We start from the raw sequence: 14,104 nt of genomic DNA on the forward strand, positions 1-14,104 counted from the left end.
TTTTAAATAAATTTAAGAAAAAAATGAATTTTTTTTCATTTCTAATAAAATAAAAATGAATAGTGGTCAAGAAAGAAGTTTATTTTTATATATTTATAAATATTTAATTTTTATCATTCAATTTTGTGGAATATTTTTTAATTTTATTGCTATTTATTTTTTAAAAAATGATAATAAACGTACAAAAAAATCTTATAAAACAATTCTTCTTATTCATTGTTTTATGGATATTTGTTTAGGAATTTTTCATATATTAGGAATATATGTAAGTTAAAATATTATTTTATTTTATAAGTAAAAAACTAATTTTTTTTTTTAGCAAATTGAAATTATTGGAACAGTAGTATTTATAACAGTTGATGGACCATTACAATATATCAATATATTTATTGTACATGTTTTATCTTTTGTTATTACAACATTTTTTTCTTGTTCTAGTGTATTTTGTGGATGTATTACAATAATTTATAGATATTTAATTGTTGTTAAAAGTAAAATTATTAAAACAACAGATATTATTAAAATGTTTATTCCTATGTTATTACTTTCTGGTATAATATCAATACAGTATATTATTACTTTTTGTTCTCCTAATACTAAAGAATATTATATTTATAAAAATTTATTAGATGTCAATTATTGGAGTAGTGGTAAAATATATGATGATAATTTTATAACATTAATAATTCCTTCTTTTAAAGAAATAACAGCACTTTTTAAACTTTTAGAAATTTCTTGTTATTTTATAGCAGCTATCATTGTGATACTATTCAAAATATTAATATCTAAATACTTAAAAAATAAGAAAAATAGTATGTCAATATCAACATTAAAAAAAGAAAAACAAATACAAAGAACATTAATAGTTCAAGCATTATTACCTATAATATTATTCTATATACCAAATATCTTATTGACATTTATGATTATTTTTCATATTCCTTTTCAATATTATACAATATTTATAACTATCTCTATTACATATGTACCATTAGTAAATCCATGTATTATATTATTAATGACTTCACAATATAGAACAAAAATTTTTCAAGTTTTATGGATTAATAAAAAAAAAATAAGACCAAACACAATATCATTTTTTTTTAAATAATAATTCATTTATATATTTCATAAATTAAATAAATAAATTACATATTTTTTTACAATATATTGAACTAATTTTTAAAATAATAGTACATGTTAAATATTTTAATGTTATAATTCAAGGTTAATTTTTTTTTAAATTTTAAATTTCAAAAAACAATGAAAAATTCTAGAGCAAATTAAAGATTATAAATCATTGTTTTATAAGAATATTGTAAATATAGTTTTATTGTTAATCAAAGAAATAGTTACAATAATAAAAAATTAATGTAATTTTATTTAAAAAAAAAATAAACACAAAAAAATACAAAATAAAAATTGTATAATTCTTTGAATAAAACTCTTAACACCTCTCATAACAGTTTGACTCATAAAAACATTTTCAAAAATTCAAAGTATGGCTTTTTTTATGTGTTTATCAATAGATTGATTTAAATAACTTTTAAAAGTATAAAATTTACGTATTATATTTATTTTTAATTTTTAAATTCAATATCTATTAGAAATATCTTTTTATCTTTTAATTGTTTATAAAGATATATAACTTTATACTTTTTAAGCACACTATTTTATTATGAATAGTGATATAACAAAAATAACTATAGATTAAAAAACATTTTGAAAATAAACCATTCAATAAAAATTAATAATAAGTTAGTTATAAAAAAATAACCTACGATTGCTTTTATTTAAATCTGTGAAAAAAAAAATTCAAAATTTTTCCAAGATGTTGATTCTTTTATACAATTATAATATCTTGCCTATACTTATTATATAGTGTGAATATTTATTTGTGATTTATTTTTAAAAAAATTTATTTAAAATAATAAATATTTTACAGAAATATTATTTAAAATAAATCTTAATTTAAACTTTAGAAATATTTGTGTATTTATTTTACACTTGCATTATTTCAATCAAACATTCCTCTTTTTTTCCAAGTATTATAAATTTAATTAATTTTTAATTCTAAATTAAAAATATTTCTTTTGAAAACTTTTACATCACATAAAACATATTGTTAACAAATTTTTTTAAAAAAATAATTATTTGATCATAGAAAGGTTATAAAAAGTAAATTAATAAAATAAATATTACATTTTTTTCAAATGACATTACTTACAGAATTATAAAATTTGAGTATTTTGTAAACCAAATTTTATACTTATTAAACAATTTATAATTAAAAGCTTTTAAAAAATTTTTGTTTTTTAATTTAATTTAATAAAATAATTAAAAAATGTAATTTAATTATGAATAATTGTTTTGATTTAAAAATATATTCAATAAGATAAGTTTAACAACTTTTTTGTATTTAAATATAATCACTAAAAAAATTAAATTAATAAAATTTTATGATTACATTTGATTTTATTTTTATCATCATTTATAGAAGTTAAAAAATTTATTTTTTTAAAAAAAATATTCTTAACTTACAAAATTATTGTTTTTTTTTGGAAATATATAAAAGAAAAAATATTTTAAAAATTAATTTTTTTAATAATTAAATTAAAGAAATTTTTTTAGATAAAAATAAATTATAAAAAATGAAAAGAAATTTTGCTTATTTTAATTTTAAATACTGAAAGTGCTGTATTAAAAATTTAAAAAGTTTATTAATGCAGGAAGTACTAAAAAGTGACTTATAAAATATATTTGTAAATTTTTAAGCTTCAAATATTGTAAAAAATATTAATGTAAATTTTATTCATTTTAATTATTTTTATATATACATATAATGTTTAAAATTATTGAGAACTTTTAAAAAAATATACAAAAAAATATTTATTAATAAAGTATTAAAAATTAATTGATAGTTACAGAGTATTAATAATTTAAATTAAAAACCATTAACTATGACAGACTTTTTAAATTTTTTAAAATTAATATAATGATTCTAGTATATTTATTTATAAAGAATTAATTAAACTTAATCTTGTAATTTTAGATCCCAGAAAATTTCTAAGAACGTAACATAGTTTTATGTAAGAAATTTATAAAGAAATAATATTTTATGTTCTCAATTTTTTTCATTTTTTATAATATATTATATTATGTAAGTTTTCTCAAGTTCTCAAACTATTATTTGCTTTGCTATTTTAAATATTTTATTGCTTTTAACATTTCTTACTATGTTTTAATAGTTATTTAAAATTAGAAACATTTTTTAACATAAGATCTTTGATAAAATTAGAAAAAAAGAATTTAAATAAATGAAATTATTTATTTTTAATTTAAATGCTATTTTATTGTTATTTAACATATTTTTTTTTATAGTTATTTATTGTATATAAATATTTGCAATACGTTTTATTTTACTAAAAAAAATTTTCTAACAAACTTTCTTTTTGAATAAACTATAAATTAAATGATTTTAAATTTATTATTTTATTTTTAGAATGATTTTATATAATTTTTATTACTGATTTATGATTAAAATTTACAAACATATATACATAAAATATCATTATAAAGAAAAAAAAAATAATGAGAAAAACATTAAAGAATAAAAATAAAAATTATTAAAGTTTTTATGAAATACATTAAAATTTGAGTATTATAATAAAAAGAAGATATATTAAGTATATTAAATAAATATTCAAACTTTATGGTGATTTATATAATGTTATCTATTAATATAATGTATATACATAAATATTTTAAATAATTTTTTTATTTAATAGAATTCTTAAAATATTTGATGGTTCCGCATAAAATTCAATTTTTATTTTTCAAAAATTTAAAACATTTATAACATATTAATAAAAAAAATAATTTTATTTAAAATAAAAAAAAACAGTTATATAGAACAGGCTGTTTCTAATGAGATAAAATCTTGTTTAATCTATTAAAATAAAAATTTAACTTCTTAAATGTATTAAAGTCTAGAATTATATACTATTATAACTGTTTAATAAAAATTAGTTTCAATAACGTTCTTCAGCTTGTTTATTTTCAACTGTTAAAATTAGTCATCTATAATCTTTATTATTAAGATTCTAATCTTTTTTTCAGAATTTTTTGTACCATTACAGTACAGTCGTCAGATTTATTAAATTTTTCTCAAAAACTTTATTAATATTTCAGATCTTTTTTATTGCATTTGTCCCTATTTTGAACTCAAATAGAAAAATAATGCAACTATCATTTTTGAAAAGCATTTAAAAAATTGCTGTGAAAGAATTATTTTTTTGTCATTTTTATTGCTTTTTTATATGTCATTTCTTGGAACAGATTCTGAAAAATCAAACAAAGTGCTTAATTTTTTTAAAAATGTTAATAAACAATCTAAAAAGTTAGCTGACAGCTTTGGTATTAAAAAAATTGTATTTTATATGAGACAATTGATTATATTAAAAAAAATAATAAATTATTATTATGTCGTCAATACTATATAAAGTATTATATAAAAAAATTTAATTATTAAAAAGTATCAGGTGAATCATTAATTGTTGTAATTTTCAATGTTTATATTTGTTATTTTGTTAAAAAAAAGTATTACTTATATTTTAAATAGAAGATAATATTGATAAGTACTAAATAAAGATATCAATTTATTTTTTTTTATAAAAAAAAAATCTTTTTGCAAAAGTATTTTTAAAAAAAGTCATAACAACAATAAATTATTATTAATAATAAATAAATTTTAAAAATATTTTTAGATAAATTTATTTACACGTAAAAAATAATTCTAATAGTTATTTAATAACAGATTAGATAAATCTTCAACTTTAGCAAAAAGTTGCAATAAATTTCTATTTAATTCATTTTGACGATTCCTAAATGTTTGCACTTTTTCTCTTGTTTCATTAAATGATTTATTATAAACAATTAATTCATCAATATTCTCAACTTTTTTTCTTATTCTCCATCTTAATTTTCTAAATTCAATGATAGCAGCTAGTAATTTTCTTTGTTCCATTCTTAAAAGAAATGTTATTTTTTTTTCATATCCAGAACATGTTACATTTTCTTCATAATATTTTCTTAATCTTATTCTACATCTTGTAATTCTCCAAATACTTTGAAGTACCTTTGCAGCAGTATTTTTATATTGTATTTGAAGTTGTGATTCAGAGACAACCTGATTAACTCTTTTTTCTGCTAATGTTAATAATAAGCACCTTCCCATAACAACTGTCATTAAAGAAGACATAACAGCTCCAACAATTCCTGTAGATATAGCTATAGCTCTTCCACAATATGTCTTCACTTGTATATCACCATATCCAATAGAAAAAAATGTCTAGAATAAATAAATTTATTAAAATAGAAATATATATAAATATTTATTAAAAAAAAAAAATAGTAAATTTTTCTAAATAAAAAAAAAATAATAATATAGACTTACCACAATTTCAAACCAAATAAAATTACAATATGTAAAAATAGCTTTAATATTATTTTCACCTGCATATCTTTCACATTGTGTTAACATCCATGCAGCAGAAATCCAAAATAATAAAATACTAAATGAGATAACTTTTAAAGGTTCTGTAAAAAGAGCACTTTTGACAACAAAAGAAAAATTAACAGAAACTTGTCCAAGAACTGCTACTGTTCTCGTTGATGATTTAGTATATATTTTTGCCTTATAAACAAGATACCTTGCCAAAAGATATAGACGAAAAAACATTGGAAATGATATTAAAACATTAAGTGGAATATCAAATGATGGTATAATAACATTAGTTTCAGGATTTAAATTTGGCCATCTAAATAAATAATCATAGGTTGGTGGGCATATAGAACAAACTAATAATTCAAGAATAATTTTAATTACATGTTCTTTTGTACATCCAACATGCCAACTATCATTCATAGCTTCTAATGCAATTAACTAAATTATTTATATATATTAATATATGAAAATAATTATTTTTTTTTTTATTATAATTATTACCTTAGCTTCATAATAATGATAAAATAAAATAAGTGAGTCTAAAAGTATTGTTGAAATAATAATAATAACACGTAACCACCATGAGACATCTTTAAGATATCCTTGATATGCAGAAATTTCAACATCTACAATAGTTAAAAATAATCCTAAAATTCCTGTTATAAGTCCTAACCAACATAATAAAAGTTTTTTTCTTCTATAATATTGACGAAGGAGAAATTTTTTTTTAGCATCTAAAGCAATTGAAATTTTTCTAGCATATCCTCTTCCATAAACAAGTGTATTTCTTTTTTTTTGATATTTATTAATTTCTTCTAATGTTTGATGTGATTTTAATGCTAAATTAAAATTCATAATATATATAGTTGAATGAAAAAATATGAATAAACAAAAAATTTAATATATATATGTATAAATACATATAGTAAATTATGTTAATTTTTTAATAAATTTGTTATTTAAGTTTTTTTTTTTTTGATGTAAAGTAATAATTTAGTAGTATAGATTCATAACAAAATAGTACATATTAGGTACTATTTATAAGCCAAATTTATATATATATTTTATATGTATATAAAATATATGTAATACAAACTTTGAATCTTTTTAATATCTATTTTTTATATAAGATATTTATATATATATAATATGATAGAAAATGTAATGAATAATGTATAATTTTTTCATCTAAGTAGAATATATATATTTTATAAAATAATAAAAAAAAAAAAAAAAAAAGTTAACAAAATACACTTTTCTGATTTTTGTCCAACCTTCTTTGATATGAAATATATATTATATATTTATCTTAGTATAAGAAGATTTTTTTTATTAGGATTCTTTTAAAACTTTATAAAAAAAAATTAAATTTTAAATTAAATTTAGAATAAAAACAAAATATAGAATTATAATATTTTAAAGTGTAATAAATATTATTAAATTATAAAGAATAAGTAAATTAAAATTTCTTTAAATAAAATTATTTGTAATAATTTATATGAATAAAAATAATAAATTATTTATAGAAAAAAATATTAAAAAGATATTGATAAAATAAACTATTAATTTTTAATAAATCTATGACATAAATATATAATATTAAACTTACGTTTAGAAACATATAAAGTTATTCTTGATGACTTTCCAGTAAAATCAGAAAGTATACCAGATCTTAATGCTGCAGTTGCCATTATTAAAAAAAATGTCTTCTAAAACCAAAATTTTTTTTTAATATAAATATTTCTAAAAACTAAAAATTTCATAAGAAAAAGAAAAAAATATGTGATAAATTAAACGAAATATGATATTATCATACTCTTCTTGTTATATTCTAAAGCTTATATTTTAAAATATAAAATGAACACTAAAATACATTTACACTTTAAGTAATAAAAAAATTTTTTTTATTATTAAAAATAATCTTAAAATAATTTAATCTATTCTTAATTTATTATCATAAATATTTAACTAAATATATTCATTTAAAAATTTATATTCTTTATATTGTAACTAAAACATAATGACATCAATTGTATTATTTTAAAATATTAAAATATTTTTAGCATAAGTAATTAATAATCCATTTATATATCATACTGTTTTTAATGTGTAAATAATTCTGTAATATCATAATATATAAAAAAATGATAAAAATAGCATAAATTTTTAAAAGTTTTTATTTAGTTTTTAATAAATTTTTAACCTCATTACGCTTCAAAAAATATATATATATATATAAAGCTAAAAGAATTTTAATATAATATTGGTTTTTAAAATTAATGTTATATTTAAATTCATGATGTTAGTAAAAAAAATTGAAATAATTGTAACAAGAGAATAATAAAAAATAAGATAATAACAATTTTTAATAAAAAAAAAAATTATTAAAACAATTGTATTGGTGGCAAATAAAATTGATCATATAAATAAAAAAGTTTCATAAAATAATTTATTTTTACAGATGAATGATGCTAAAGTCATATTTCACATAAAATATTTTTATACTATAATATATTTTTCTTTTAAATTCTTACTTTCACAACCAAAATTTATCAATACGCCTTCGTTTTTAACATATAGTTTTTTTTTTCATTACAACCTGATAAACTATCATAAAAATGTATAAAAAGTTTTCCATTGAGATTTAAATAAATTTAAAAAAAAAAATGAATGTTTTTAATTATTTAATTTAATTAATAAAACAAATAATATAAATCTTTTGATATATTTTAAATAGAAAATATTTCTATAAAAGGATGGTATATTATAAGGACAAAGATATATTTTCTTATTTCCGGTAATAGGATAGTTGATTGAAAAGCTGTTTTTAATTTCATTTATAAAACATCATGTACCCAACATTTAATGAGATTTTATATCTTCTTAATGATATTAATGGCAGGAAAAAAATTATAGTATTTAGCATAGAAAAGAAATTAATAAAAAAAAATAATGTTTATAATTTTATTTAAAATGTTATTGGAATTATTTTTATATTATCATTATCAACACAATTTTTTTTTTGATGTATTGTTAAGACACCTTCATCAGAAAGTTCACTTGAAATTTCTTCTACTTTCACATTATGAGGTAGCGAATAACTACGAATAAAAGTTTTTTTTACCTTAAAAAAATAATTTATAATATTTTTCGTTTTTTTTTTTTTAAAAACTTACTGTTATTGAATTTTTATCCTTTTCTTGACATTTTCCTTTTACAATAAGACATCTACCCCGAATGTCAACATTTAATTTATTTGGTGAAAATTTTGAAACATCCATTTTAATAGAAAATTCTGAAGATGTGTCTTTTATTTGAACATTTCTATCATCAATTTCATGTTTATCATTAAATTTTGAATGTGTCCAGTATAATGGTGTTTCCATTAGTTTTTCAGCATTTTTAAAGAATCTTTTAGCTTCAATAAATGTAGATGATTTAGTTTTATCATTAACCTCCTCCATACAGAAAAATGATAAAATAAAAAAAATATATTTTTAAAACAATAAAAAAATGTAACTTGAAATGTTTATAAATATTAAATTTGTTTTGACAAAAACAGATATATCTTTAAAACTATTTAAATGATAAAAACATATCACCAGAAAAAAGAAAATTATACTCAATGGAGAATTGTAGTAGTTTAATATAACATTTAAAATGTTTATTTTTATTATAGAATAAGGAATTGAAGATTTTTGAGGAAACAAATTGGGAGATATGATAGATAGAAAAAAATAAAAAGAAATGAATAGATATAAAATTTAAAAATAAATTGTTAATTCTATGTTATTTTCTGTGTTATAAAATCATAATACAAATGTTTAGAAAAAAAATATACTTTTTAACACTACTAATTGATTTATATTATTTTTATAAATTTTAACATTGTTTTTATTGATATAATGTATTAAAGTGTTTATATTTATTTTAAGTAATATTAATAGATCAATATATGTAACTTTTTAAAGTTTAAAAATAAAAAAAAGTGATAATTTAAATCTATTAATTTTAATAGTTGTTTTTAAAAATATTCATATACTTATCATTCAAAAAATAATTAAAAAAATTTGAAATTTCCAGCATGAAATAATATAATGATATTATAAAATTAAATTTAAAATATTTATAAAAATTATTTTTTTTACTCATATAAAATTATATTTTAAACTAATTATGCTAAAAATGACTTAAATCTTTTAATAATAAGTAAAACGAATTATTTAAGAAATGTGTAAACAAGTTGCTTTTCATTTGCAATCAAAAAATTTCAAAATAATAATTATTATAATTTTTATTAAATAATTAGATTAAAATAAATATCAAAGTACTATATATTATATATTTTTGATTAGAGTACCGAAAAATAAAAAAAATTTATTTTAATCAAATGATTTTAAAAAGTACAGAATTTTATTCAATATTAAAATATTGTAGCATGTTTTAAAATGTATAAAAATATACTAATAACATAAAACATAAACTTTTTAAAGTAAACGTTTATTCAATTTATGATTAATATCATTAGTACGTATATTATATTAATTTTTTTTAAAAATTCTTTTTTTTTTTAAATGTTTTAATAATGTAAAAAGGATAATAAATCTTATAAGTTATTACTTAGAATTTTTTATTGTTTAAAAAAAAAACTTATTTTTCTATTTAAACCAAATATCTTCTAGTGAAATTTATTTTAATGATTAATACTTAATTTTATAACTAAATTTATTTTTTTTTAATAATCATTTATTTTATTCTAATAAAAATTACTTTAACTGCAAAAAAATTATAAAAAAAATTATTTTGTTAAATATAAAAAATTATATTTATTTGTTACATTCAATGGAAATAGTTTTATTTCCATTAGAAAAAATTTTAGTACCTTCAATAGTAAGTACACCATCATTTGTAAGTTTACTAACAATATTCTCTGTATCAACATCTGATGGAAGAAGGTATTTTCGAGTAAATGATCTTTGAATCTATAAAAAAAAAATGATATACAATGATTAAAATAGATAATAAAAATTACAGTTCCATAATTATCATTTTTCTCTTTATGATTTCCATCAACTTGAAGAAATTTATCTTTAATAGTAACTTTTAAATCATCTGAAGAAAAAAGAGAAACATCCATTTCAATTTTAAATTCTTTATCATTATTAATAATCTCTGGACATGTTTCTATAAGTTTTGGTATCTCATAAGGTTGAATATTAGAAAAAGTAAAATGAACTGTTTCTTTTTCTATTAAATAATTTCGATAACTTGAATCATTAGAATATCCATTAACATTAAAAAATGGATACATATTAAAAAAATTTTTATAAAATAATATTATTAAATGATCAACTATTATTCTTATAAATTGTAATATAAAATATTTAATGATCTTATAATAATATTAAATAAACTTCTCGAAATTTCGTATTTCAATGGTGAATAATAAAAAATATATTTTGTTTATAAAAAGTTAAAGAAATAGAAAATGAAAAACTATATAAACTAAGGTAGTAGATAATTGCACTTTTTAAACATATAATAATTTATTTTACATGTACTTTTTTTTTATAATTTCTACAAAAAAAAAAAAATTTTTTTTTATAATAATTAATTTTGATAGTAAGATATTTATATAGAGATAAAAAAAAGAAAAATATTATTTGAAAAGTTGAGTATTCTTTTTTTTTATAAATTTTTATTAATATTTAAAAATAAAAAGTTTACAACATTTGCATCAACTATATTTATATATCTAAACAAATTTTAAAAATAACTTATATATAATTTAACATACATCAATTATTTATAATAATATTTGTTTTTTTTATAATTCTAACAACACACAAAATATTTACAAAAAAAAGTCCAATGTAAAAAATTATTTAAAGATAAAAAATAAAAATATATAATTAGTTTAAAAAATATTTTTATTATTTAAACTTATATTATAGTTTTATTATTAAATAAAAAAGTAATAAAAATTTACTTGTATGTTATTGGTACATTTTTAGCTTTGTCAGCCTCAATAGCAAGTTTGGAACCTCCAACAGTTAAAATACCTTCTTTGGAAAGCTCACTAGTTACATTTTCTTCTTTAAGACCTTCAGGAATTCCATATTTTCGGACGAACATTCTTTGAATCTAAAAAAAAAAATTAATTTTAAAAAATTTAATAAATAAAACTAACTGTTCCATAATTATCACTTTTTTCTTCGTGTTTTCCTTCAACTTGAAGAAAATTATCTTTAACAGTTACTTTTAATTCATTTGGAGCAAAATGAGAAACATCCATTTTAATTCTAAACTCTTTATCATTATTAATAACTTCTGGGCATGGTTCAGCAAATTTATGAGTTTCAGTAAGAGATTTATTTACCCAATAACGATTCTCCATCATTGCTTTATCCATTTCATCAAAAAATCTTCTCATACCACTAAATGGTGAAAAAAATGGATCACGAGAAAATGGGCTTATCCAACGGTCAGCCATGACTATGGTGTATTGATATAACAACACAAAAATACACTAAAAATATAAAATAATAAGCAATAGTGGTGAGGAATCTAACATATAACTCCTATATATATGTATAAAAATATGTATTCTATGACTTTCAGAAAGGATAAAGAAGTTTCTAGAAGAAAAAAAGAACAATAAACGTATAAACATATTGATGTCCAAATAAATGTATTTCATTTTGTTAAAGTATATTGATAACAAAATATATAAAGAACATTTATTGATAAAATAAAATGTAAAAATATTTCTATAAAAATAATATTTAGAATAATATATTTTTGATAATTAACTGTTAGTGTCATGTGATTTAAAGCCCTTTTAAAAAAAAAGTCATTTTTATGGAAAACTCTAGATTCAAAAAGTATATAAATAATTTTCATTTTGATATTGTTTTTAACTTGTTTCATATTTTTCAATTTCTATTAACAAAAAAACAAGAATATTTTTAAATATTATTTATTTATAAAATATTTAAACAATAAAATAATTTTTAACAAAAAAATATATAAAAAAAATTTTAAAATAATATCTATAATATTTTGATTGTATTAAAAAGATAATTTAATAAAAATTTTATAAGAATACTAATAATAAAGTTCAATTTTCTAAAATATTCTCTTAATTATTTTTTATAATAATTTTAAAAATAATATTAAAATATTACAAACATTTTAAATGTTTTTAATTGATAAATCAAACTAAAATAAGTACACAATTTATTTCAAATAATAAAAATGTTTATTTTTCATAACAAACAAAAAAGTATTTTAATTTAAATCAAAAGTTTGACTTTTTTTGTTCAAAGATTAAATATTTAATTAATGATTTATAGTAAAGTTTTCAATTAAATGAAAAATGTATCTATTTTTGAGTAAAAACTTATGAAATTTGATTTTATTTAAAGAATCTTACATTGTGTTAAAAAATCTTATTGATTCTTAACATAAAATTAATAAACAATGAATATTTTGAAATTTTTTAAAAACAAGTGAAGTATTAAATAAATAAAAGTACAAAAGGTAGTTATAATCTTTTTAATATTTTTGTTGTAGTATTATATTTTAGTAGTTAAAATGTTTTTTTTTGTTTAAAATAAAATGAATATTAATACTAATAAAAATATTTTTTTATCATAAAGAATAAAAATAATTTCTATATGTATACATTTTATTTTTTTTTAAAATAACTTTTTATTGAATATAAAACAAAATTGTTATTTTTTATTAACTTATATATATTTTTTCTTTTCACAATAATTTTTATTCTAAAACTTTTTTATACAATATTAACAAATTCTTGATTTGTAATGCACGGCATTAAGGCGGAATGAGAAAGATAAAGTATAAAAAGAAAAGGAAATAAGGAAAAGCAATCATTTCTCAGGAAAGGAAGAATGTACTACTGATAGAACATTTTCTCTTAATTTAATTTATGATTCTAATTGTTATTTATTAATTATTACTTTTTAAATAAATCTAATACTAAAATATTTCTGTGTCTTTTGTATTGGATGGAAGGATTTCGAAAGTAAAACGATATTTCCATACAATTAAGATATGGAAACGTTAAGGGATTAAAAAAATTAATATTTAAAAAGTATAAACAATTTTTGCTCAATACTTTTTAGTTTTACAGGAAATAAATTGTAAAGTTTAAATTGATATAGCTAATAAAAATAAATTAATATAAAATGTTTAATTTATTGCAAATTATTTATTTATAATTATTATATAATAAAAAATAGTAATATTAATACTTATTATAAACAAAGCGCAACAACTACAAGTAGTTTAAACTTTGAAAAAACTTAATTTATATTTTTATTTATATTTTAATATTAAAATTTGTTATATTAAATAAATAATTTTATAAAAATTTGTATATATTTTTATTTTTATGAACTAATAGTTAAAAAAAAAGAATTATAATAAAATTCTTAAAACCAAAATTTTAAAAATGAAATTACAATGACAGAAATTTATCTTATTTAATAGATAACGTGATAATAATTATAAATTTTAATAAGATATAGCTATTAAAGTTATTTAAATTAATAGATTTTACTTTAGTTTATC

The 14,104-nt window shown here is 16.5% G+C and overlaps 5 protein-coding genes across 5 annotated transcripts; 1 reads left to right on the forward strand and 4 right to left on the reverse strand.

Moving 5' to 3' along the window:
* Positions 1–55: 55 nt before the first annotated feature.
* SRAE_2000507650 (7TM GPCR, serpentine receptor class r (Str) family-containing protein) lies at positions 56–1,111 on the forward strand (the record flags this gene model as incomplete). Its single annotated transcript, XM_024644043.1, has 2 exons — positions 56–265; positions 320–1,111. The coding sequence occupies 2 exons, from the start codon at positions 56–58 to the stop codon at positions 1,109–1,111; spliced, it is 1,002 nt and encodes a 333-aa protein (XP_024509642.1).
* Positions 1,112–4,795: 3,684 nt separating this feature from the next.
* On the reverse strand, positions 4,796–7,197 carry SRAE_2000507700 (Calmodulin-binding domain and Two pore domain potassium channel domain and Potassium channel, calcium-activated, SK family-containing protein; the record flags this gene model as incomplete). The annotated part of the gene is made up of 4 exons (XM_024644044.1): positions 4,796–5,350; positions 5,456–5,944; positions 6,008–6,345; positions 7,116–7,197. 4 exons carry the CDS (start codon positions 7,195–7,197, stop codon positions 4,796–4,798), a joined length of 1,464 nt encoding a protein of 487 aa, XP_024509643.1.
* A 1,277-nt stretch (positions 7,198–8,474) lies between these two features.
* SRAE_2000507800 (Protein lethal(2)essential for life) lies at positions 8,475–8,970 on the reverse strand (the record flags this gene model as incomplete). Its single annotated transcript, XM_024644045.1, has 2 exons — positions 8,475–8,630; positions 8,683–8,970. 2 exons carry the CDS (start codon positions 8,968–8,970, stop codon positions 8,475–8,477), a joined length of 444 nt encoding a protein of 147 aa, XP_024509644.1.
* Positions 8,971–10,332: 1,362 nt separating this feature from the next.
* On the reverse strand, positions 10,333–10,817 carry SRAE_2000507900 (Protein lethal(2)essential for life; the record flags this gene model as incomplete). The annotated part of the gene is made up of 2 exons (XM_024644046.1): positions 10,333–10,488; positions 10,539–10,817. The coding sequence occupies 2 exons, from the start codon at positions 10,815–10,817 to the stop codon at positions 10,333–10,335; spliced, it is 435 nt and encodes a 144-aa protein (XP_024509645.1).
* Positions 10,818–11,491: 674 nt separating this feature from the next.
* Positions 11,492–11,999, reverse strand: SRAE_2000508000 (Protein lethal(2)essential for life; the record flags this gene model as incomplete). The annotated part of the gene is made up of 2 exons (XM_024644047.1): positions 11,492–11,650; positions 11,697–11,999. 2 exons carry the CDS (start codon positions 11,997–11,999, stop codon positions 11,492–11,494), a joined length of 462 nt encoding a protein of 153 aa, XP_024509646.1.
* Positions 12,000–14,104: the final 2,105 nt, after the last annotated feature.

Source organism: Strongyloides ratti (genome assembly GCF_001040885.1).
Source record: "Strongyloides ratti genome assembly S_ratti_ED321, chromosome : 2".
Taxonomy (NCBI): domain Eukaryota; kingdom Metazoa; phylum Nematoda; class Chromadorea; order Rhabditida; family Strongyloididae; genus Strongyloides; species Strongyloides ratti.